Source organism: Lissotriton vulgaris, unplaced genomic scaffold (assembly GCF_964263255.1).
Source record: "Lissotriton vulgaris unplaced genomic scaffold, aLisVul1.2 SCAFFOLD_784, whole genome shotgun sequence".
Lineage (NCBI taxonomy): Eukaryota > Metazoa > Chordata > Amphibia > Caudata > Salamandridae > Lissotriton > Lissotriton vulgaris.
The window spans coordinates 92,742-119,498 of record NW_028244872.1 but is presented as its reverse complement, the minus strand read 5'-3'; the positions used below and the strand labels follow the sequence as shown (position 1 = coordinate 119,498).

General features: G+C 47.3%; 1 protein-coding gene across 1 annotated transcript in view; it reads right to left on the bottom strand.

The window, feature by feature from the left end:
• Positions 1–26,757, bottom strand: part of LOC147666698 (uncharacterized) — a 271,906-nt gene that overhangs the window by 159,332 nt on the left and 85,817 nt on the right. The window contains exon 5 of the mRNA XM_086948957.1: positions 10,348–10,467. Coding sequence (XP_086805083.1) covers positions 10,348–10,467 — 120 coding nt within the window. The remainder of the gene's footprint in view (positions 1–10,347; positions 10,468–26,757) is intronic.

The following is a 26,757-nucleotide window of genomic DNA, read 5'->3' as shown; positions in this document are numbered from 1 at the left end:
ACACATCAGTGGAGCACGGTTGAGAGCGCATGTGTGAACTGCAACTCTGTGTAAGAAGAGCAGGCCCTAGCACTGTGCACCAGGGGCACACTCTCCATGCCAGTATGCCTCCCATCACTAGAGGGGTGAAGGTCCTGATGTATTTCTTCAGCCACAGGACTCTCAGAAGAGAAGCGGACCGTACTGCTACACCTGGTGGAGGAGGACATTGTCAACTTGTCACGCAACCTCATAGAAGCTGACCAGCCTCTTACTTAACAAACTTGGTAAATGCCCAGAATGAACCTGTAGCACCAATGGCAAATCCGGATCACAGCGGTTCCGAATTTAACAAGCCTGCTAAAATACAGAAGAGTGCAGCGTTTGACATGGTCCCACATCCCATCCTCATTAGGAGCCAGCACAAGATCATCCAAGGACTTGCTCTCTGCTGGATCTGCTCTGTCTTAACTGATAAAACACATGTTGTCAGCCTGACACTCTACTCCTCGGAAGGCTGCAAACTCATCTGCAGAGTGCCTCAAAGTTCATTGATAATCCCCACCCTCTTCCAATGGATACAGGATTCCTCTGGCCAATGTAATCTGTGCACACAACATCAATATCAATATGGCAACAGCAAGATGGCCGCCTGGTAGGAGCTCTAGTCCGGGGGTCCTAGTGCTTGGGATCCCTCTCTTGGAATTATCCCTGATAGCACGCATCATCTTCGGCGAGGAAACAAGTACTGGATTGCAAACAAGTAACCGGATTAAATACAAGTAACTGGATGATAAAAGTAACTGGAATATCGATGTAAAACACGTACCTGTGACATTGACGGCTTGGACCCCTGCAGCCTTCAGCGGAGCATCGGCGGAGCCTAGGACGACTGGAGTCGAGCTGTTCCCTGCCACCGGAGGTGTCCGACCAGCCTGAAGTCACCATCGCTTGCACCGGACTAGGGGGGCATGAACCTGAGCCCGGATCACTGCTGCGGAAGCCTGGGAGGCTCCTGACGGACGACGGAACCCATTGCCCGCGTGAGTGCGGAGGTGCCCTGCCTGCCTGCATTCTCCGCCTGCATTTGACCGCCTGCACTCTCCGCCTGCATTTGGAGTTGAGCTGATCCCTGCCACCGGAGGTGTCCGACCAGCCTGAAGTCACCATCGCTTGCACCGGACTAGGGGGGCATGAACCTGAGCCCGGATCACTGCTGCGGACGCCTGGGAGGCTCCTGACGGACGACAGAATCCACTGCCCGCGTGAGTGCGGAGGTGCCCTGCCTGCCTGCATTCTCCGCCTGCATTTTGACCCCCGCCCTACCCGGGGACCCCGTGCTGGACCGCGGCGGGAAGACCTGTCATCGCTGTTCCGGGAGGTCGGTGTGGCTATCCCGGTGGTCTGTGTGCCTGTCTGAGCGTGCCTGGACCTGCATGTACCGGCGATCTGGGTGGCTGTCTTCTCGGTCCGGGGGCTGGATCCCTCGCACCCCGGTGGCTCACGGAGAGGGTGGCGCCCTGCTGCAACGGAGGGTTCATCGCCCCCCCCCCCCACCACAATCAGTGCCACTGAAGCCGCCGGAGCGGGAGACAAGCGGACGGGAGTTGGTGCGGACCGACCCAGCGCGGGTGATAGAGGGTGTTCCGGCTGGATCCCTCCCCCCTCCCAGTGGATCATCGCGAACGGAGCAATCGGCTTTTAGAGCGTCTCCGGTGTGCCCTGTTTGCGAGTCTGGGCGGCCACGGCGCAGCTCTGCTTTGGAGGTGCCTGACTTGAGCAGCGTTAGTGCAGCCTGACGACTCGGAAGGTAACTGATCGCAAAACTATTTCAAAACTATTTCATTATATACTCATCCCGGCTTCTCACTTTCTGCCAGGAATTTTGCACGCAAAACTACTACTTTAAACACTCATGCCGGTTTTTCACTTTATGCCCGGAATGCACTGTAGGCTTTGCATTTTCGCGGGCTTTGCGGTCTCTTCACTCACCATTGGCCAATATGGCTGGGGCCATAAACTGGAGCCATAAATCGCCTTCTGCCCAACAGATGACCATGAGGCTACATACCAACGCGGTCAGGAATCAGCAAAACAGAGATAAGACTCCCTCCCAGCAAGCTAGGAACTGGGCTTGCTCAAATAGAAACTGAAACTGCCCTCCCCTGCTCTAAAAGCAACAACACCTAAAAGAGGAGTATTGTCTCGATCTCCCCTATTTGGCGGCCATCTTGGTCTGGTCTCTCTCTCGCTTTGGCGGCCATCATGGACTAGTCATTCCCACTATCTGAACATACCCTAAGAGCTGGCCTTTTTAGACCAATCTCACCTACCACAGACTTTACATAGCTCTGTATCTAAATCTTCGTGTGATTAAGTGTCTGCCTTTTATTGCAGTATTATACTTCTACTTGTATTTTATACATTTTGTGTAACCTGCACCCATTTCACTTTTTCCTCACCGGTAGTGCACCGATCGCTACCTCTTATTTTACCGGTTGCTCACTAGTGTCTTATTTGTCTATTGTAGCCTTCTGTTTGCACCTATATTGGTTCCAGTATATCTTCAGTATTTTATTCCTATTTGTATACTGTATATTTTGTAAGCTGCACCCATTTCACTTTTATCCCTATTATGCACTGATTGCTACCTCATATATTTTGTTCATTCTTGTAAGCTGCACCCATTCACTTTCTATTCCTGGATTACACCGATGCTACCTCTTAAATTCTGGTTATTTTTGGCCATTCACTAGTGTCACTTTGGTTCCATTTAACTGATTGCTACCTCATATATCTTGTACATTTTTGTAAGCTGCACCCACTCACTGTTTATTCCTGGACTGCACTGATTGCTACCTCTTATATTTTGGTTATTTTTGGCCACTCACTAGTGTCACTTTTGTGCCTTGTAACCTACGGTTGACAGTTGTTTTTTGCACATGTGTATTACTATCGTTCTTCCTCCCATACCCACCTATACAGCCATCCCAACATGGATCTCATCGGCAAGCACACATATAGAATCAACTATCCATCCACTCTCACCAAAAAAGCCGCTAAACGCTTTAAACACAACTTCCTGAGGTCCCACCCTGAAACCCCCTTTGCCGACACCTACTTCTCACCGGTCAATGGAGCCCTGAACATTGATATCATCTTCCACACCTCACGCAGAGCTCAATGGAGAAAAGCATTCCTCACCCTACTCACCGTTTCCACCACCAGGAAAACCGCTCATGGCCTAACTCTCTCCATCACACCATCCCAACTCTTCCCTGGCAGAACCACCATTACTATCTACAATAACGGGATTGTCCTAATTCAATCCACAGACAAGAACCTGGAACTACTAGACAACCTGTTCCCCAAGTTCAAAGAGCACCTTTCCAAGCTTCGGACCTCCACCCATAACTCCTCCAGCACTATCACTCCTGACGTCACAGCCCCCACCCACAACCCTTCTAACCTAGATCAGCATCAGAACGACACGCACCTCACCTCTACCCCCAGCACCCTAGTCAATCACCCACCTGCTGTTACCACCCCACATTCCTCAATCACAGTCACAAATCTCTCCCCCTCATACACTAGCCGCCCCTCTAACACCAACCCTTGGACCCCCACACATACCACTCCCATTCCTCTCTCCCCTGACATCACAACTCCCACCCACAACCCCTCTAACATAGATCAGCACCAGAACGACACGCATAACGACAAATCCCACCCTTTGTCCCCCCCCCCACTCTCAGTCCCCTCTACCACCCGCTAATTAACCACGCAGAGCACACCAAATCTATTATTATAACTCCCCCTGCCCACGACAGGACCATCTCCAACCCCATTTCCCACCCCACTCTCAGCCCTCACTACCCTTCAGGCTCCCCCATCACCACCAACATACACTCCACTTCCACCCCGCTCTCTCCGCCTGCCACCAATGCCCTCCTCTACGCCACCAACCTCCTCCGTACTTCATCCACTCCCATCGCCCCCATACCCTCTCTCCTCCCTAACACCAACCCGTACGCCGACACCACGGAGCCCTGCATGAACACCAACCCACCCCCCCACCCGCACGATAATTCCCATGTCAGCCACTCACCCATGACTTCCACCCCCAGCACTAACACTTATCCCACGCTGGACAAGATTATGTCCTCCCTCCTCCAGCTCAAAGAAGACATTCACACCATCAAAGAAGACATTCACACCATCAAAGAGCTACTCATCACACCCCCCAGACACACCTCACTCACCACCACCACCCCTCTCAACTTGCTCTCCACCCGTCCTGATGACGCTCCCAAGCTACATCCCTCACACAGGACCGCGATCCATGCCCACAATCGCAACAACCGCACCCGCCGCCCACACTGGACCGCGATCCCTGCCCACAATCGCAACAACCGCCCCCGTCGCACATGCAACCCTCTTTCGGATCTCGACACGCTCACCCTCCTCCGCTCTTACGACCCAGCTCCCCTAAACCACACAACCGCCTCGCACCTCCCCATTCCCACGATACACTCAAATCCCCGTAGACCCTCCACACTAAACAGAATCTCCGTCCCGAATAACCTTAGAAAAGTCCCCCTCTCTCTAGTACCCTCTACCTCCCCTGACACACCCCGTCTCAAATGCACTCTCCTAAACTGCAGATCGGCTTCTAGACACTCCTCCGCCATCGCTGATCTCATCCTAACATTGGACCTTGACCTAATCATCTTGACTGAAACCTGGCTAACCGAATCTTCTACACCTATAATGGACATTCTGGTTCCCCCCAACTACCACATCATTAGGCTTGACAGGTCTGGCAAGATAGGTGGTGGAATCGCATGCATATACAGGAACAACCTTTCTGTTCTGAAAGTCTCCGCACCTTCCCTACCCTCCCCAACTTCCTACGAATACATCTGCCTCGATATTATCAGTGAGGGCAAACCGATATGCTCTCTTCACGGCATTTACCACCCACCCAGAGACAACCTCACCTTCGCCCAACAAATCATGGACATGATTTCAACCAACGCCGGACGACAGCTCACCCAAATATACCTTGGTGACTTCAACCTCCACTGGAACGATCACAATGATGCGGTGGTAAATAGTCTTAAAAACTTCAACGCCCTGGACCTCACACAATTATGCAACAGCCCGACCCACGAGAAAGGCTCTATCCTCGACCTTATCATCGCCAAAGAGGACGCTATTCAACTTGAGTCTATCCAACCCTGTGACTGGTCAGACCATCATATTGTCACATTCTTCATCAATGAAAAAGTCAAACTCAACACGGTTCAATCCTCCAGACCTAAAGTCTGGAAAAGAGACCTGAAAAAATCAACCCATACTCTCTACCCCTGAACAGCCGCGACCTCCTGCTCCCTCCTACGGGCGCTACAGATGTCCAATCCTTGACTGACCACTATCTCAATGCCATGACCTCAATAATTAATGAGGCTGCTCCCATGCAGCTAAAAAGAGTCTCCGCTAAAATCTCCAATCCATGGTACGACGGGAGTCTCAATGAAGATAGACGAGCCATGCGAATGGCAGAGCGCACCTGGAGAACAGCTCCCTCTGCACTGCACCTGAAAACCCTGAAGAAAAAGAGAAACGACTACTTCAGGAAAATAAAGCGCTCAAAAGCAAACTTCTTCAGCCTCCAGCTCGACCAAGCAAAAAAACGTCCAAGAAAACTGTTTGAGCTAATCAGAACACAAGCCAAGGAACAACCCCAACCTCTCAGTACTTTGTGCGAAGCACCCTCCTGTGAAGACTTCGCCGCTTTCTTCACCCAAAAAACTGACAACATAAAGAGTGATCTCCGCACTGACGCAAGCCTCTACACCACACCCAACTGCATAACACCCACCGAACCAAAAAACAATGCTACATGGTCATCCTTTGACACCTACTCCGAAGAAGAAATAGGCAAACTACTCAGCACCTTGAAACCTTCCAATCACGTCACGGATCCCCTCCCTGCTAACGCTGTCAAAGATTTCACCCCATTGCTCCTTCCACTCTGGACTAAAATTATCAACAGCTCGCTCCAACAAGGAACCATCCCTGACTCCCTCAAAGTTGGACAAGTCACACCTTTACTAAAGAAACCTACTGCCGACCCATCCGACCTAAACAACTACCGTCCCATTACCAATATTCCCACTCTCGCCAAACTATTGGAAAAATGCGCACAACTACAACTGACTAAACACATTGATCAGTTTGATCTCCTCAACCCTCATCAATCAGGCTTCCGAGCAGGACACAGTACTGAAACTGCTATGACTCATATAATTGACGACGCCCTTCAAATCCTAGATCAAAATGATACCTGCCTCCTCATCCTTCTTGATCTCTCTTCAGCATTCGACACTGTTAAACATGAGAATTTACTCGAACTTTTGAACACAAGAATGGGTCTATCTGGGACTGTTCTCAAGTGGTTCACCTCCTTTTTACACAACAGGTCGCAGAAATTCAAGAGTAACAACCTGATGTCCTCGCCAATACCTGTTTCGTTAGGCGTCCCCCAAGGATCCTCCCTATCACCAACTTTGTTCAACCTAGTTATGGAACCTCTCACCACCTTGCTACAAACATCCAATGTACTTTTTCACATGTACGCAGATGACACCCAACTATATCTCAAATTACAATCCCCCAATGACATTTTACTCCTGAACTCAACGATCAGAAGCACCCAATCCTGGCTGGCCGATGATCATCTCAAACTCAATGCTCTGAAAACAGAGTTCCTTCTGATCTCACCTCCCGCGAAGATCTCTACCACTCAAACCTGGCTTAAACAGCTAACTGCACTCAATGTCCAACCCACCATAGTGGATTCAGCAAAATCTCTAGGCATAACTCTCGACTCCAATCTCAACATGCAGCATCATATCAGCAAGGCTACTAAGGGAGCGAACTTCCAAATCAATACCCTGAGGAAACTTAAACCCTTCCTGCCAGCCAAAGACTTCCAAACTGCAGTACAAGCACTAGTAATCCCGCGAATTGAATACGGCAGCATCGCCCTCTGCGGTCTTCCGTTAACCACTATTGCACCCCTAAGAGCTTCTCTAAATGCTGCAGCGAGACTCATCACTGGGTCAAAAAAACACTCGCATATCTCCCCTGACTTGAAATCCTTGAACTGGCTGCCCCTTGAAGCCAGAATACATCTGAAAATCGCCTGCATGACACACAAGGCTGTACACCTGAGCTCTCTCGGATACCTCACTCAGAAGCTGTCAATCTCTGGCGGCTCTAGAAACACTAGAGGCACAAACAATCTTCTGCTAAAACCTCGAAGATTCCGGAAGGAAAAAACTTATAAACGCTCTTTCTCAGGAATGGCACCCAGGATCTGGAACTCACTCCCTCCTGAAACCAGGCTCATCTCCTCCGTCACACTTTTTAAGAAAGAAGTAAAAGCTATTCTCATGGCCAAATACACTTGACCTATTAACGTGAATCTGTAAAGACTCTGCACCGATCTGTATTATTCTGTTCGATCCCTACGACTATGTGTTTTACCTGTATTATTCTGCTCGATCCCTACAACTATGTGTTTTACCTGTATTATTATGCTCGATCCCTACGACTATGTGTTTTACCTGTATTATTCTGCTCGATCCCTACTACTATGTGTTTTACCTGTATTATTGACTTACCTGACTATCTATGCACACATTTATCTGTAATACTTGCATTATTGATGTACCTGTTCTACTCGATCCCTACGACTATGTGTTTTACCTGTATTATTGACTTACCTGACTATCTATGCACACATTTATCTGTAATACTTGCATTATTGATGTACCTGTTCTACTTTGCTCCCTCACATACCTACCCATCTCACTTATTACCTATAATTTCGCTATACCTAATGACCTGCTATTCACTCTCTTGTTGGTATTCCCGGCTTTGTAAAGCGCTCTGATATCTGCAAAGATCTTGTTCGCGCTATATAAAACTTTCAAAATAAATCAACATCCTCTCCTCTCGCCTGCAGACAACGAGCAACTCATACTCTCCCACTCGGACACAATTCGAACTCAAGAAACAATGTCATTGTTCGCATGACCAAAGTCGATAACTGGAAGAAAGCCAACTGTTTCAAGCTCAACATGGACAAGGCAGAAGTAGTGATCTTCAGTAAGAACACCTCCCCATGTGTCTCCAAGTGGTGGCCGGCTGACCTCTCACCTACTCCCACACCCAGAATCCATACAGGAACCTGGGAACAGTTAACAACAAATTGGACATGACCGCACAAGTCAAGGGCGTCACTGCATCCTGCTTAAACACACTGAAGAGGCTGCGAAAGATCTTCACATGGCTCCCGAGCAACACTAGAAAAACTGTCAATCATGTCCTAGTCACAAGCAAGTTGGACTGTTGGAACACCCCCTACGCTGGGATCACCAAGCAATTCACTAGAAGACTGCAAACCATCCAGAACTTGGCAGCAAGACTCATCCTCAACTCCTAACTCAGAACTCACATTACACCACCCTTCAGGGAGCTCCACTGAATCCCGATACAAAAACACATTAATTTCTAACTCCTCACACACACATTCTAGGCACTACACAACTCAGGCCCCACCTACATAAACAGTCACATCTCCTTCTACCAATCACCCAGATAGCTCTGCAAGACTTCTACTCGCACACATGGCACGCATACACGAAACTAGTTCTGGACGGGCATTCTCTTAAATCACTCCTAAAGCAAGAAACATCCACCCACTCCACATCAGACCTTCTTAATCTCTTCATGAATTTCGCAAGAAGCTGAAGCTGGCTTTTCAATGAATCAACTTACCATAGGCAGGGCTAGGAGCACACTCCTGCTCGGTGCCAGGTGTCCCTTGCGGGTGATAATGTGCTTTACAAATACACATAACATAATAGTTGGGTATTACCACTGCTTCCAAATTAGTAATGTGATTATATGATATAGTTGTTAAAGATTTGAAGGAAGGTAGTGCCCACAAGTGCAAGCATCTGTTTTGTTTGGTCATCTGGGGATGTGGAGCAGGATGGTTCTGTCACGGTGGACGTCACTGGTTCAATAAATGACGTAGAAAACTTGCAAACGAGGCTTTCAGCTAGAAGCAGACATCACCATGCGCCGCCTCTGCTTGTGATCTGCTGTGCACCGACTACCTGCTGGCATTGCACGTCAAAGGCTAAGAGGATAATGGGCAAACAAAGAGAGCACGGTCAGTGGTGGTTACGCCCACCCAACCACCGAGACCCACCAAACACTGAATGTAACTGCACACACAGCAATGCCACTGCAACCTTCCCTCATGTGCACTGGACATGCACAACACAGGCAGGAGCACTGCAAGATTCCTTAACAGACGATGAACAGGGAGTGGCTGGCCAGGTGCAGTATAAACCCTGCCTTAAACAGAGACCAGGTACAGGAGAGGGAGCCGCAGTGTGAACTTTACTTACACACATAACGTACAGCCTGAACAACAGCAATACAAGCTTCCCTCACAGAAAGAATAGTTGTAGCATGGACAGCAGAAAGCCAAGCCTGCAGCTTGTGGTTATGGTGGAAATATACAGAGGGTAGGAGCAGGGGCTAAATAGAACTTGCATGCCCAATTCAAATGTTTCTTTCTGATTCCCGCCATTGGTGCAACTTTCCTCCTCTGACCCTCCTTTTTGGGAACAATGGGTTTTATATCTAGGGCTGTATGGAAAATCCCTCAGATTAACTCTTAACATATTAGCATGACATTTTGGTTTGAAACCTTCACTGATACCCTTCAATGTCTAGAGGGGTGATGGAACAAAGAAAAGCAGTGCAGGGAAGAAATCAAGGGGATAATGGAAATTAGAATCCGGGAAACAGATCAAGCCTATCCTATGGCAGCCCAGGCCTCTTGCAAAGGCTGCAAACTGGGACTGTGGGTGGGGAAAAGACTGGCCCCCCTGCCTTGACATTTAGATCACAGGGGAAAAGTTGGCTTTACCGAGGGGAAACTATTGCATAAAGCTCAAGAGGCCAGCACTAAGCCCCAGTTATAGTTATGTAACTTTCAGATGTTTTAATCATGCAGGCCTTTTCTTTTTGGGTCAGCAGGGCAGATGAAAAGTCTGAAGAGAAAAGTAATGCATATCAAATAATACTATATAGGAAAGAAAATCACAAAAAAACATGATACAGTGTATGTTTATAAGGGATGAAACCGCTGCGATTATTAGTAGGGCACAGAAAACCAGAACACCTCTGCCTGCTTGGTCTATGGAACAATCTTTATTCATTATTCATGCAGAGAAGGTCAAAGTACAGGCAGGACCAGAAGTCCTGCTGCAAACTCACCAGCAGCACAGCAAGTCGCTCCCTGCGTCCTCGAGGTGGTCTCAGAATTGATTGTGTTTCGCTGCACCCCCATGTGATCCCCGGATACTGCCTTAGCCTTCACCAAGATCTTCCCTACAGCTGGAAAAGAAAGTTGTCACCTTATTCACAATGTCACCATGCACAAGCAGTTCATGAAGAACTGTCACAGATACATTAATACCTGCACATCATAAAGTACAGAAAAAAATACTCACTAATTTGTAAATCAACAACGACAAGAGGATCACAAGTTGGTAGGAAACAATGTACTTACCTGTAACCAAAAGGTTAGCAGATAGTAGCTATGCTATTATACATAGAAGTCTGCAATCCCTGCATAAAAGCCAATCTCTAACTTCCTTATTACAGCTCCTTGATAAAATCTCTTGTCTCCTGTAAAAAAGAAATGATGTAGTTGCTCAACAGTAATAAGTTATGATACTTTAGTTGCAACTTCATAGTGCCTGCTGTGAGGGCTAGCAGTCAAGTTCAAAAGCATAATTATGGCTGCAGTTTAATCAATAGAAACAAGAACTCGCGTTTCCTCCTTTTTTTTCTCTATTTTGCTTTAAATGAACAGTGATCTGCAGAAACTAACTATTTATGCTAACAAGTGCATTTTCTGCAAGGTTTAAGAGAGTACAGAAAACTAGATCCAGGAATAAACGTGCAGTGTACTATCTGCCCATGTGAACCTACTGGTTTCAGCCATTTGGCTTGGGGTGTCCACCTGTCAGAACCTACTGGAAGATAGTAATAAGCCTCATTGAAGAGATCATACGAAAACAAGGCCCGGTGGCGGACTATCTAGGCTGCACCTCACGTTCTAATTCATGAACTTTTCGATGCCCGGTGCACAAATTCTACGGCACTTGCTGCAGTTTAGTGCCACTGTTTGACAGATCCCAGACTTGTTGTATATAGGAAGGTGCACCAGGAAAAGAAGTCCAATCTTGAATATTTTGCAATAAGAATCCTTTATTTGTCAATCTTCAAATACGTAAAAAGCAGCAACGCGTTTCGTTCCAAAACCACTTCTGGAACTTCATCAAGGCTTTATTTTATATAAGGCCAACATCTAGTATTATCGCCAATATTCCAGCACTCATAGCCAGTTGCTAGCAATTCAAATGGGCATCCTCAAGCCGTGTGTTCGTTACATAAACGTTTGCTTGATTCCTAGGAGCACCATGATAAGCGCTTCTCACGTGTGTATATGCGGTCTGCTTTTCATTGAAGAGATAGTCGAAACCCCGATAGGAAGCACTCCCACACTTGCATTACTGAGATACACAAAAAAAACTGCCACAACCGACTGGAAGGCTGATAGGAGTTCTTCTACTCCTAGCCAGGAAATGCCTGACCCTTGGTTGGATGCAAGGCTCACCACCCAGGGCCAAGGACTGACTGACAGATGGGCGTCTTTCCCATGAACAGGAATGAATTATGACATAGTTATGACATAGTTTTTCTAAAACTCTCTCATAAATGTATTGATTCATGTATAATTTCATTTGAATTTTGGTCCAGTATGCTGTAGCATTTTTTTCACTTGTATCACTTGCACTGTTGACTGTTGACTACAAAGTGTTCACGTACACATTTAGTACACAACTTAAAAAGCATGGTTGATTCTGCATTTTGATCTGTTAAAGTTAATTTGCATCTTTTTACTGATATCATCAATGCATCTAACCATGTTCTTGGGACTAAGTGTTGTTATTTAATTTATGTTGCATAATTAAGTTATTCCTTAAATTATTTCCCCTCATTGATTCCCGTTGAGACATTGTTGCATGTTGCTCATATGAGTCGCATGGGCATTTCCAAGACCAAAGAAACGGTCAGGGAAGGATATGTATGCCCTGGATTGGACTTGATGAATGACAGTGCAGTGATAAATTGTGTCTAGTGAATGCAAAGTGATAAGGTGTTGACATTTAGGGCCCAGCCCATGGTTATGACGCGACCCACATCCGGGCCGTGGGTGGATATAGAGTTCGATATTCTTGGTCTTATTAAGATAACATGGTCTGACAAGTATGTGCTAGTATGCATGAATATGAATTCTTGTTGGCCAGAAGTGAAGATTGTGAAGTTCATGGAATCTCGTGATGTGATACAGGTCCTTCGAGAACTGTTTGAAAGGGAGGGTTTTCCTTCTGCAACGATAACCGATCAAGGAGTGCAACTTACTTCAGGAGCGATGGAGGAGTTCTTTATTGTAAGGTGTATAAAGCATGAGAAAACAGCATTGCATCATCCAGAAACCAATGCCATGATTGAGCGCTTTAACAAAGTGTTGAAAGAAACCATATGGCATTCCTTGATGTGCCATGCTGATTGGATGGTTGAGCTAAAAAAAGAAAAAAAGTAAGGGAGTATTGTAGGAAAGCGGGTTTCAGTTGCAGTAACCACCCCACTTTTTGCCAGACTACTAATGCATTTTTACTTGATGTGCCCTGGATCCCTGACAATCAGGTTCCCAGGGCTTGTGTTTTTTCCCAAACCTAACCCAATTGGCATCCCTGGCAACAGGTCAGCCCCTGGTAAATGGGACCATAGGTACCCAGGACACTGTGACCAGAGAAGGCCTCTAAGGGCTGCAGCACTTATTGTGCCACCCTTAGAGGCCCTGTACCTTCACACACACATACTGCCTTTGCAGGTTGCGTGTTATGGTGCAGAACAAACAAAGAGTCGACATGGCACACATCCCTTGGTGCCATGCTTACAACCCACTGCTCTGGCATATCATGTCACCCCTCTAGCTGTGTGCCCTATACCAGTGGTGAGGGTACAGATGCATGAGCCCTGTACCCCTACAGTGTCGAAGTCCATTCTTAGACATTGTAAGTGCAGTGCTTCCATTAAGAATTTATGGTGCTGGGAGCTTGTCATTACGAACTCCACAGCACCATAATGGCTACAATGAAAACTGAGAAGTTTGGTATCAAACTTCTCAGCACATTAGACCCACACTGATGCCAGTGTGTGATTTAATGAAAAATGCACACACAGAGCATCTTAGAGATGCCCCCTGAAAAACGACCAACCTCTGGTGGTTCCCTGACTGGTACACACCAACCTGGCACCACAAGACATTTTTCTGGACCCCTAGGGTGGGAGCCTTCCCTCCCTGAGCCAGAAACAAAGCCTTTCCTGGGCGGAGGTGTTCACACCTCCCCCAGGCCAGGAAGATCCATCTGTGGCAGGGGAGCTTCAAAGGCCAGGCAGCCTTTGTAATGCGACCCCCAGCCTCTCCTGCTATCAGGAGCAGACCCCATTCCTGTCTGCCAAATCCTTTTCGGTGGGAAGACTGGCAGGAAAAACTAGCCAGCCCAGAAGGTGTGCCCACGTCTGCCAACTTCACTCCTTAGGTGGGGGAGGCGAGGTGGAGCCCACTCTTCAGTGCACACCATCTTGCAGATGGCAGGCGGTCCCCAATTAGGATTAGGGATTGTGTTCACTCCCCCACGTGGGGTGAGCACTCCAAGGGTCACCCTAAGGTCAGTAGCCCATTGGCTACTGACCTCAAGACCCCTAAAACGCCCCCTAAATACAGGATTTTAGGGGGCAGCCCTGAACCAAGAAAGCAGACAAGTACCCACAACAAGAACAGAAGAAGACGGACCGAACAGCCGTGCAGCAGCTAACAAGTGGAAGACATCACTGACTTGGCCTCAGCCCTACCGGCCTGTCTCCTCATCAAAAGAAACTCTGGTGTGTCCTGCAGCCAGCAACCCCGAAAACCCCGGAGGACCTGCCTGCCTTTAACTCCAAAGACTGTGCCTCCTGTGAACACCGGATTTGTTCATCTGCAACCTCTGGCTCCGTCCGGACACCGTGGATCCGCCCCACTCTGCATCCACCTTCCACGGCTCGAGCTTGAATGGGCAAACACCATGAAGAGGTCTCCCCGGCGATCCTGACCCAACAACCGGTGACCCCAGACCTGCCTCAAGCCTTAAACCGATGCCTGCAGCCTAAATCCAGAAGGTCCCACCAAACCGCGACCGGGAGCTGGTAGGAAGATCCGACCCCAAAAGACAACCCTGCACGTGACGCCCCACAGCCTTGGATGGCTAAGTCGACGGTGCCTAAGCAAACCCTAACTTCCCAACTTACCTTTCAAAGTGGTGGTCGCACCCAGAAGACATTCGTTCCCGAGCCTGCAGTGCTTTTGCAAACCGTAGATTCTTAATACCAGACAACAGGGCGCCTGACGTTGAAACAGCACCCTGCACCCAGCCGCCCCAGTGCCGCTGAGGGTGAACCTTTGGTGCTACTTTTTTTCCCCATTTGCCCTGAGCTTAACACCAGGTGCTTTGCTCCCACAACCAATTGGCCTGCTCGTCAGCAGCCACCAACCGAAGGCCCCTTAACACCCGTTCAATAACATTGGGCCTCAGCACTCTGCACCCGGCCACTCTAGGGCCACTGAGGGTTTAACGGGAATGCATCATTGACCCTGGGGGACCCCTGAGTCTACCCCCAGAACCTCAACTCCCACTACCAAATACTTACCTCAAAACCGATAACTCTATTTTCCTCCATAGGATAACATTGAATGTTTTTCAGTGAAAAGTTCTGTGTGGAGTTTGAGAAACTAAAGAAATTCTTTAAAATTGCATAATCTAACAAAACGATTTTACTTACATGTTTATAGGAAATGTCCCAGAGTAGTATCTAGGTATAGTACTCTGTGTAAGCCTAGTAATCTCAAAAGTTACATACCTGCTATTGTACTAAAAATCCTTTCGAAGTCTATGTACAGTATTTACTAAGTATTGCATTTGCTCTGCATCCATACCGTACATCAAACCAAAGTACATTTACAATCAATCAATCAATCAATCAATCAATCAATCAATCAGGGGAATTGTAAGCACACTACTCACTCGTGAGGGGGAGGGGGGTCTGCTCATCTGTTTAGCAGAAAAGCCAGGTCTTGAGGGCCTTCCTGGAGGTGTTCAGGGAGGGGGCACGTCTGATGTCTGCTGGTAGGTCATTCCAGGTCTTGGCTGCGATGTGGGCAAAAGATTTCCAACCTTCTCTGGCTCTGTGGATGCGCGGAGTTTCGGCCAGAGCAAGGTTAGAGGATCGGAGATTTCTTTTAAGTCTGTGGAAGTTGATTCTGTCATTGAGGTATTTGGGTCCGTTGTTGTGGAGGCAATGACCAACTAAGATGGCCGACAGGAGAGGAGCTCGATAGGACAGCTCCGCTTGCTTGGGATGATCACTCTCCATGAAATCCCTGTTAGCCCCATCAGATACGTTACCGAAATTAGGCCAAGAGGAACTAACAATACAAGAAACAGGAACATCATAATTATTTACCTCTACAACAGCGGTGAAGACTGCAAGGTCCGCAATCAGCGAGAGTCTCCATCTTGCGGCTCCACAAACCTTGGAGCTCAGTGACATTGCTCCGATGGCGATGTTGCTAATGACACTCCCCATTTGACTGCAAACTGAGGGCGACGCTTGCTGAGGAGAGCAGGGCGATGGACACATGGTAAACCGTCCATCATGCAGGAATAGATGGAGCGCATCGAAGACTGGGTCACCCTCCGTAGGAGTGGAGAGCACGACAAGTGAAAAGTTATCGGCTACAGCACCAGATTTGCGAAGCAGCCGGACTGAGGAACCAGGCGGCCCACACTACGATCTCCGGGTGGGTTCCCCGCCATGACCCTCCCTCCCATCACTCTTTCTCGTGAACCAGGAGAGAGGGTGAAGAGGGGACAAGGTTGGGAGGTTGAGCCCACGGAACCAGTGCTGAGCCCGTGATTCAGCTCGCGGATGATGTGCAGCGCTCCCTCCCTGTCAGCCCCAGGCGAAGACCCATCAGGAGGACCCAGCAGCAGGACAGCGAACACGAGAGAACTGTGACCAGGTGACCTCCTGGGCCTCCTCTCGGCAGCGATGGAGCCACGAAGGGGTAGGCAAGCAAACAGCTCAGCAGAGAGGCCAGGCAGAGAGGCCAGGCGGCGCCACGTTGACGTGCTCGAGACATGCCTGATTGAAATAATAACACATACTACATGGAGCGTATGTAGGCTGGATTTGTTCAAGGGGCCCAGGCTGGTTCAAAAGCCATGATATCCATTCTAGAAACGCATATACTTTAATCGGTGGATGAACCTCAACTGCCCTACAAAATACACAAAATGGCCGCATCAGTCAGGGATAATAGACTTTAATCTTGTGTAAATGGAAAGAAACAGAGGACTTCTCCAGAGCATTAACTACCTGGAAATAAAAAAAGGAGCAATCTCCACTATTGGGATAAACAGAGAAAAAGGACTTCACCCCTGAGGACACAATGGAAATAGAAAGAGGACTACATTACAAGTGCAGGTCTAGATAGTAAATTAGGGCGGCCATCTTAGACTGATACAACCGCAATGGGTGTCAACAGTCAACAGCCCCATCTCCCAACCCAATAATAGATAGCTGAAAGTCCCGCACAACAGACCTAGCCCTCCAAAGTGCATTACATCTCAGGCACACCACCCCAATCGGCCCCTCCTTACAAACTTTAGCCTTAAATATGGAGCGCACATACAACCACACCTATTCCATTAACAACTCCCCCCAACCTTACAAAAAAGCAGCTAAAGGATTTAAACACAACTTCCTAAAATCTCACCCTGAAACCCCAATCTCTGATCCCTACTACTCATTGAACAAAGGTCACATTACTAATGACATCATCTTTTATACTGAAAGAAAAGCTCAATGGAGGAAAGCCTTTCTCACTCTCTTTAATGTCGCCAACATGAGGAAAACAGCGCACAGCCTCACGCTATCTATCCTCCCTTCTCCATTCTACAAAGCAGCAGCTACAATTTCTATCCATCATACTGGGATCATCCTCATGCAATCATCGGACCGCAATCTAAACCTACTAGATAACATCTTTCCACTCTTCAAGGAAAAAGCAGCCAACCACAGCTTACTTACCAACTCCCAACCTGATTCCCATTCAAGTCAGGAGACCCAGCTGTCCCCCTCTGCACAGACACCCCCCCAGACCTAACCGACACCCATACCATCAGAAGCCCTTTTCGCACCCTAACACCACCACTACACACACTATCTCCCCCTACCCCACCCTATCACCCCCACCCACAATAATATTCCAAGTGCCCCACACACACCTCTTAGCCAGTCCATCACTGATCCTCATAGCTCCATTCTTCTCCACATTCTTACTCCTTCCCTAACAACAACATTAGCCACACGGTCCCAACCGGACATATAACCCCTTCTTCCCAACAGCTTGAAATCCCAACTATCCCCTATACCCCCACCCATACCACCACAGTCGCTCACATAACCCTCACCCAGACCTGCCGCACCCTACCTCTTCACTGCCCCTCTCCATCGACTTAATCACAGAAAGATCTCAACAGAAGGAGCCTGAATTCGACTCCTGCTCAAACTTCAGACAATGCACAACTACTCCTCCTTCTCCCACAGCCCATCCTGCAATTATGGCAACTCTCACTACAGACACCAGACTAGACAAGATATTATTATCTCTGCAACAAGTCAAAGCTGACATCCAAACTCTACACGATCTGATTCTACAGCAACCAAAGCATGTGCGCCCTAGACATGATGATTCCAGAACATACCCACACATCAAAAATTCTATTGGCACCCATTATCTAAAAGAACGCTCCCAAAAGCAGATGCCCCCAAAATGGAGTACAGTGCCTTACCCCAATGCCTTATCCCACCCAACCAGGTTGAAAAATTCCTTATCTTAAGAATTAGGTGCCTTACTTCGCTCCTACAAACAGTCCTACCTCCCACATAACTCTGGGCACCCAGATAACTTACATATAGACTCCTTAATCCAGGCTATCCCTATCAACACAAACAGAGATACAAGACTCAATTACAGAGGCATAGTTGAAAGCAACCTCACCCAAATCCCTCTCACATCCGAGCCCACCATATTACCCAACAAGACGCGGCTAAAATGTATACTCGTAAACTGCAGGATCGCATCTAGACACACAACTGATATAGCTGACCTTCTCACAAACGAACCAGACATCCTATTCCTGATGGAAACATGGCTAAATGAATCATTTACACCCGTCCTGGACATACTAGTGCCCCCTAACTATAACATCACCAGACTTGACAGAATTGATAGACCGGGTGGTGGGATCACTTGCATACATCAGAGCAATATAACAGTGATCAACTCCAATGCCCCAGCAACATCCTCCTGTGAATACCTTTGCTTAAACATCTTTAGTAATAACAAACAAATATGTTCATTACACACATTCTACCACCCTCCAGGTGATAACATCACTTTCATAGAACACCTCATGGATATTCTTGCTACAAACGATGGCCAACACAATATTCAAATATTCCTGGGCAACTTCAACCTCCACAGGGACGACCTGAACGACCCAGAGGTCAACAGCCTCAAAGCCTTCCTATCTGACCTCAATCTTAACTAAATCTGTAACAGTCCCACACATGACAAAGGCGCAACCCTCGACCTAGTCATCTCCAAAGTTGACTCCATTCAGCTCGACTAGATCCTCCCCTGTGATTGGTCTGACTATCACATCATTACATTCAAAGTCATGGTATCAGTTAAAAGGCCTCCAACACAACCTGTAAGAGCAAAAATATGGAAGAGAAATCTGAAAAAAGTTGTCTCTGACCTACTAGCATCCTCTATTCCAAACATCCTATGTCCCCGTAAGACCTTGCTGATGTACAAGGTGTAACCAACCACTACTTCTACTCCATGAATAGCCTACTAGACAAAATAGCCCCTCTACAATGGAAAAGAACCACCACAACAAACTCAAAACCTTGGTATGATGGTAGGCTAAATGAAGACAGACACTCACTTAGAGTGATTGAAAGACGATGGAGATCCGCTCCTTCAGCTGACCAACGCAAACTACTAAGAATCACCAGAAACGCCTACTTCAGAAACATCAGAAGATCTACAACCGACTTTCAGAAATCAACTAGATCAAGCCAAAAAACATCCCAAAAAAATATTCGATCTAATCAAAGCCCACACCAAGAGTGCATCCATCCACCCCAAGGCTATCCCATAGACTTTACCCAATTGTGTGGAACTTACCTCCTTTTTTACTACAAAATCAGATTCCATAAAAACTAAATTACTCAATGAACTTTTATCCCTGACGGTCATGCAAAAGAACGTCGCACCGCCCCTGAAAGGTGCCTCAGTCAAATGCTTCACAAAATTCAATCTGAAAAACAACGCATCCTGGTCCTACTTCAACACTTATTGTGAAGATTCTATACTAAAGACGCTAAACTCCCTGAATCACTCCAACCACTTCACAGACCCACTTCCCACGCATTATTTTAAAAAACGTCATCCCATTGTTACTACCTCTCTGGACCAAGATTATAAATACCTCCCTCCGTCAAGGTACCATCCCAGATGTACTGAAACAAGGAAGGTATCCCCTATTCTAAAGAAACCAACAGCTGACCCATCGGACCTAAATAATTATCGCCCGATAACCGACATCCCCACCCTAGCCAAGCTCTTGTAAAAATGTGTTCACACTCAGCTTAGCAACCACATCGATCAATTCAACCTGCTTAACCAATACCAATCTAGCTTCCGTGCAGGCCACAGTACTGAATCAGCCATGACACACATAATTGACGGCGCTCTAAAAATCCTTGACCAAAACGAAGCCTGTTTACTAATCTTACTCAACCTGTCATTGGCATATGACACCGTCAAACACGACAACTTGCTAGAACTCCAGAAACTCCGAATGGGAATATCTGGGTCTACGCTTACCTGGTTTAACTCTTTCCTCCAAAATAGATCTCAAAGATTCAAGGTCAATCAAACCTTGTCCAACCCCGTGACAGACACGTTAGGAGTACCACAAGGATCTTCCCTTTCACCCACACTATTCAACCTTTTCATGGAGCCTCTCACCGAACTTCTCAGTCTCTCAGAGGTCCATTTCCATATGTATGCAGACGACACCCAACTCTACATCAAGATCCATTCACTTAAGGACATCAAAGCTCTCAACACAACGCTACAAAAAACTCAAACATGGTTGGCTGAAAACCATTAGAAACTAAACGCCCTCAAAACCAAGTTCCTCCTAATCACCACCCCCCCCCCCCCCCCACAAATCATCCACCTTCCTGGAATGGATGGAGCACCTAACAGCACTCCAAGGGAGACTGTGTCAAAAGCTGCTGATAGGTTGAGTAGGATAAGGGCGGAGGAGGAGGTCCAGGAGGGAGCAGATGTCATCTGTGGCAACGAGTAGGGCGGTCTCGGTACTGTGGTAGGTTCGAAATCCGGTTAGGGACGGGTTGAGGATGGCGTTCTCTTCGAAGAATCGAGTCAGTTCCCTGTTGACTGTTTTCTTTGCAACTTTGGCTGCGAAGGGGAGGAGCGAGATGGGCCGGTATTTTTTTAGATCGGTTGGGTCAGCTGAGAGTTTCTTTAGCAGGGGCCTGGCTTCTGCGCGCTTCCAGTCATCTGGGAAGGTGCCTGTTTTGAAGTTGGTGTTGATGCTGCATTGTAGTTCGGGTGTGATGGTGGCCGCAGCTCTGTGGTAGATGTGAGGAGGGCAGGGGTCGGTGGGGGCCCCAGAGTGGATGCCTTTCATTGTCGAGGTGGTGTCTTCGGCCGTGACCTGAGTCTAGTTGGCGATGGTGGGCAGGCGGGTGTCTCTGGGAGGCGGGGGTCTCGCTAAGGTGTCTGCTAGATGGGTGGGGAAGTTGTCAAGGAGGTTTTTGATCTTGAGGTGGAAGTAGGTTCCAAGCTTGTTGCAGAGTTCTTGGGATGGGGTGATGTCTGTGGCTTCGCTGTATGGGTTGGTGAATTCCTGGATAACACTGAAGAGTTCCTTTGAGTTGGTGGAGTTGGCGAGGATTTTGTTGTGGATGAAGTTCCTCTTGGTGGTTCTGATTTGGTTATGGTAGTCCGTCATGGCGTCCTTGTAGATGGTGTAGTATTCTGTTGTCTTGGCGTTCCTCCAGTTCTTTTCTAGGCGTCCTCCGGTGCGTCTGGCTTCTTGGAGAGCGGTGGTGAACCAGACAGCTTTCCTGGGGCGTTGTTTGTCGGGGTTGCGTAGGGGGCGAGGGTGTCTGCGCAGTTGGAGATCCAGGTGTGTAGTCCTCTGGCTGCGACGTTAGCGTCAGATGCACAAGCGAGGTTGTGTCGAGTGAGGGTGGAGATGAGTTGGTCATCAGTATCCTTGCTCCTATTCCTTTGTGGTGTGTGTAGGGCTGGTTTAGGTGCCTTTGGTTTGTCAATAGTAAAGTGTAGGCAGTGGTGGTCGGTCCATGGTGGTTGCGTTGTGTGACTGAAGTGGATGCTGTTTCCTGACGCGAATTCAAACTGTGTTACAATCTGTATATTTACTACAAAGTACTTATCACTTACCTGTGCCAGGCTTGCTTGGTTCTAGAAAACAAAATAACTAACAAAATATTTTTATACAAAAACAATTGGTCTGAAGTTCAGTCTTTGAGTTTGTAAATTCATTTGCTGACTGAGTGTGTACAATAAATGCTTAACACCGTCATCTGATACTGCCTTACTGCTCGACCACACTACCACAAATAGAGAGTGAGGTGCTATCTAACTTAACTTTACCTCTGCCTACCTTTGGGGTTCCACTAGACTCTGTGCACACTATACCTCAAATTGGTATAGTATATACAGAGCCAGCTTCCTACATTGGTGGCTACATTGGTGGATCAGCGGTGGGATATACAACTTTGCATTTGTTTGACTACTTGGTTATCACCTGATCACACAACAGAACTCTTAAATTGTCTTTAGAATTCTGATTTTTTCATATTGGCATTTTGCAAAATTACTAAAAGTCTTGTTAGGGCCTTGGTTAAGTCCATTCAGACTTTTAGACCAACTTAAAAGTCACTTTAGCTAGGGTTAGAGGGGTTAGAATTTTGTTTTAACAATGTCTCAAAGCAAGAACCCATCTGTTAGTGAAGATACACACAATGGCATAGAAGACCAGGTTGAGGAGCTCGACCTCCCCCCTTACCTTCACGTGTCTTTCAAGAAGGTAAGGTCCCTATGCAAAATTAAAAACAAAGCCATGGGTCCCCATCCCACCAAACAAAAGCTCCAGGAGCTGTTGGCTGGGTATGCTAAGGACACCCATTTGAAATGTTGAAGACCAATCAGATGAGTAAGGAGGGGAAGAGGATAACCAGGTAGATCAACCCCCTCCACTTCCTAGGGAGAAAATGGTCCAAGTATCCTCGACTCAAATATTAAACCTCTCAGTACCTAGATCCCACACAGGTGGGTCAGGTACCACTGAGAACATTGAGGGCAGCCTCAATGGAGGAGGACATCCTGCTAGCCAGGTTGGCCAAAAGATTGGACCTAGAGACCAGGCTCCTGGCTCTTGAAAAAGAAAGAGTAGAGATGGGCCTAGGACCCATCCATGTTGGTAGCAATTTAAAAGACACAGAAAAAAAGGATCCTGTGATCCCAAAATCCCCAAAGGAATTGTCCCTAAATTTGAGGAAGGTGATGATATCACCAAATGGTTCACAGCCTGTGAGGGGGCTTTTGAAGCCAGAAGGGTGAAGAAAACTCACTGGGGGGCACTCCTTTGGGAACTGTTCTCTGCTCCCCTATCTTCAATATCTAGGGATCCACTCTCTACCTACAGGATGGTGAGCAATACACTTTCACTGTCTAGGAACAGAGTCCTCTTTTTCATTTTGTGAAGGGCCTGGCCAAGGACACCCAATGAAATGAATGAATGAATGAAATGAAATGGAGTTTTATCAAGCGCATTACTACCCGGAGGCCTCGTAGCGCTGCAGACGTGTGGAGGGGAGAGATCACCAAACCAAGGGTTATTGAAAGAAGAGAGTTTTCAAGTTTTTGCGAAATTTAAAGAGATCAGGTTCACTGCGCATGGTGAGAGGCAGGGAGTTCCAGACAGAGGCCGCATTCCACGAAAAAGAGCGGCCTCCCCATCTAGCTCGTTTGATTTTCCTAGTTGCGGCTAGAAAGGTTGTGCTGGAACGTAACGATCTCCGTGGGTAGTATGGAGTAACCAGGGAACAGATCATTGCGGGACCTTTTTGCGATATAGCTTTGTGTGTTATGCACATTGCCTTGATTTTTATCCTGGCCTGTATGGACAGCCAGTGTAGTTTCCTCATGGCGGCAGTGCCCGAGTGTCCTCGAGGAAGTCCGAGGAGGAGATGCGCTGCGCATTCTGGGTGACCTGGAGTTTTTTAATGGTGCTAGCCGGAGCACCCAAATAAAGGGCGTTCCCATAATCAAGGCGGGACAGGACAATAGCCTGTACCATTATCCTTCGGGCCTGGAAGGGAAGGAGAGGTAGAATTTTTCTCAGCATTCTCATCAGACCAAAGCATATGGCAGAGAGTTTGGTGGCTTGCTGATTGAAACTCAAGTTGTTATCCAGCCAAACTCCCAAACTTTTGATCTGATCTTTTGGTTCTGGAGGGGCACCCATGCAAGTCGGCCAATCAATGGTGGTCCTGGGAACAACGGGTTATCCCAAAAACATCAGCTCAGTTTTTTCCCCATTTAATTTTAAATGGGACAGGGCCATCCATTTTGTTATTGCTTCTAGACAACTGCCCAGATTGTTGGATGTGCCCCCAAGATGGTTCTGAGCCACCACTAATTGGGTGTCGTCTGCATAGGTTACAATTTCAAAGCCATGGGGTTGCACAATCTCTGCCAGAGGCTTCATATATACATTGAAAAGGGTAGGGCTTAGGGAGGAGCCCTGGGGCACTCCGCGATTGAGGGGCTAGGCTTTGGATTGGGTGGCACCCTCTGACACCTGAAACATCCTGCCCTCTAGGAAGGGTCGCAACCAGGTAAGAGCCTGGCCTGCTACTCCGAGATGTTTTTGGCGAGAGACTAGGATGTTATGGTCCACGGTATCAAAGGCGGCACTTAGGTCAAGCAACATGATTGCCGTAGTGCCGCCTTAATCCATGTGCTTCCGGGCTAGCTCTGTTACTGTCAGCAAGGCAACCTCCGTCCCAAGCTTTGGGCGGAAGCCTGCTTGAGAGTCATGGAGTAAGTTGTTAGACTCCAGATGCTCAACCAGGATGGAATTGATGTGCCTCTCAAGCAGCTTACTCACCCACGGGAGAAGGGAGATTGGGCGATAATTGGCCATGGTTGCAGGGTCAAGATTAGGTTTTTTCAGTAGTGCCCTCACCTGAGCACACTTCCATGCCTTTGGTACAGTTCCTGTGATGATGGAGGTGTTCAGGATGTTTAGGATAATTGGTCTGATGGTATCCGCCACCTTCATCAGATGGCGCGGAGGGGCAGGATCAGTGGGAGAGCCCGATGTCACTTTTAACATCAATGCATTCAAGGAGTCTTCATTACGCAGTGGAATTTCCACTAGCTGGCAGTTGGGGTTTTACAGAGGCAAATCCTGCGTCCGAAGGTTTCTGCTGGTTAGAGGTGAAGGAGAGGGAGATGGATTGGATCTTTTGGAAAAAGTACTCTGCCTGCTTAACACAGCGGTTTTGAGCTTCTTTTAGGTCAGGGGAGATGGATGGAGTTTTAGTCAGAGTTTTGGCTATTCAAAAGATTTCCCTTGGGGCGTTGGCTGCCATCCTTATCTTTTGTTCATAGAATACAGATTGTGCCAGAATGATTTCGGCCTTGTATTTCCTAATGGCTTCCCTATAGTAATTCCTATCTTGCACCCCTAAGGACAGTCTCCAAGTCCTCTCTAATTTTCGACAACTTTGCTTTAGCTCCTTCAATTTGGGGTTATACCATGGCGCCTCTTTGGACACCCAAAACGGATCAAACTGGCCTTCACTACTCTGCTCACTGACACACCATGCAAGATATTAGCGGAAAGGACTGGGTGCATAAAAGCAGAGCTTTACACAAGTAGATGAGGCCTCCACTCAGTGACTGAGCTAAAAAGGTCTGGCCACATATTTAACTATCAAACCAATAACCATGCTATGCTGTCACCACTGCTCTACATACTACACCATTGCAGTGGCGTAACACAGGCCCCTGCAGCGCAGGGGGGCACCTGAGCAGCAGGGGGCCCCTTCAGCAGAGTACTCTGGCCTGAGAGTTCTGGATTAAATCCGGAGTGGGGGGCCCCCTCCATGTATCTTGCAGGGGGGCCCCCTCAACTTTCGTTACGCCACTGCTCTATATATACACCTTTATTTACCATGCACACCTTGCTCCTAAGTCTTGCTTGCCACTTTCCTTCCCATGTAACCAGGAGGCTAGCTGGACAACTATCTGGCCCGACTGGCAAAGAAAAATCCTATATCTAGGACCACACTGGAAGCCCTAGACGTGCACCAAGTACATATTCTGCCATTGCAAACCCACCCATTCGATGATAGTGTAACTGAACTATGCTTTCATGTTTTCCTCTATTGAATAATATTTTTTTAGATGGTGTTGTCCCCTATATATACCTCTAAAGTTGTGTGTGACCCTTTTCCTTACCCACCCTGGAACATTAATGAATATTTCCTGGAAGAGAAACTTCATGGGAATTCCAGTATGGCTGTATTGTATGTGCATCCCTGTGAGCGATACATATGACTCGAGCAAGAAAACAGACCCCTCTGCCTTCCTGCTTTCCTCTGGTGCCTCTCCACTTGGCAGTCTTTGTACAGATTTTTTTCAATTTAGGTATGCGAATGCTGTCAGGTTTATTTTCTTAATTGATGTATAACTGCTTTTCCTTCTTCCCTTTAAATCTATATACACCAACCCACTAACATAATTATTTGGGAAAAGTGTCATTAATATTTATACAACTCAATTTCCAAATCGATACCCTATGCATTAAACCCTTAATCAAAAAAAGCAAGGTGCCAAGACTAATCATAGAAACCTGGTTAATGCATAAAATAGAGTCCTAAAACAATGTTAAGGATTTAGAAATTTAAAAAGGAGCATTATTTGATTAGAACAATCTTAATTGGTCAGCACAACCTATTTTATCTATTCATGCCAGTTGGCTTTATGAGCTGTGCCCTCCTTCTGATCGCCCAGGAGTGGCCTAGAAATGTTTCAGTGGCACAGGCGAAGAGAGGTCTGGCATCTGATTTTAATATCCGTAGGGCGTCTTTAGAGCTCAGGGTCCCAAATCAGTTCCCTTCTCTTTATTTCAGACTTATTGTGCCTTTCTGTGCATTTTCCTTTGCCTTTGTTGTATATTGAAAATTAATAAAGATTATTTTGAAGAAAAAAGAAACTTCATGGGAGTTCCCAAAGTCTTTGGGTTCTCATCCCTCTCCTTTCCTCCCCTTTCTCCATCCCATTGCTACACTTATTCAAGA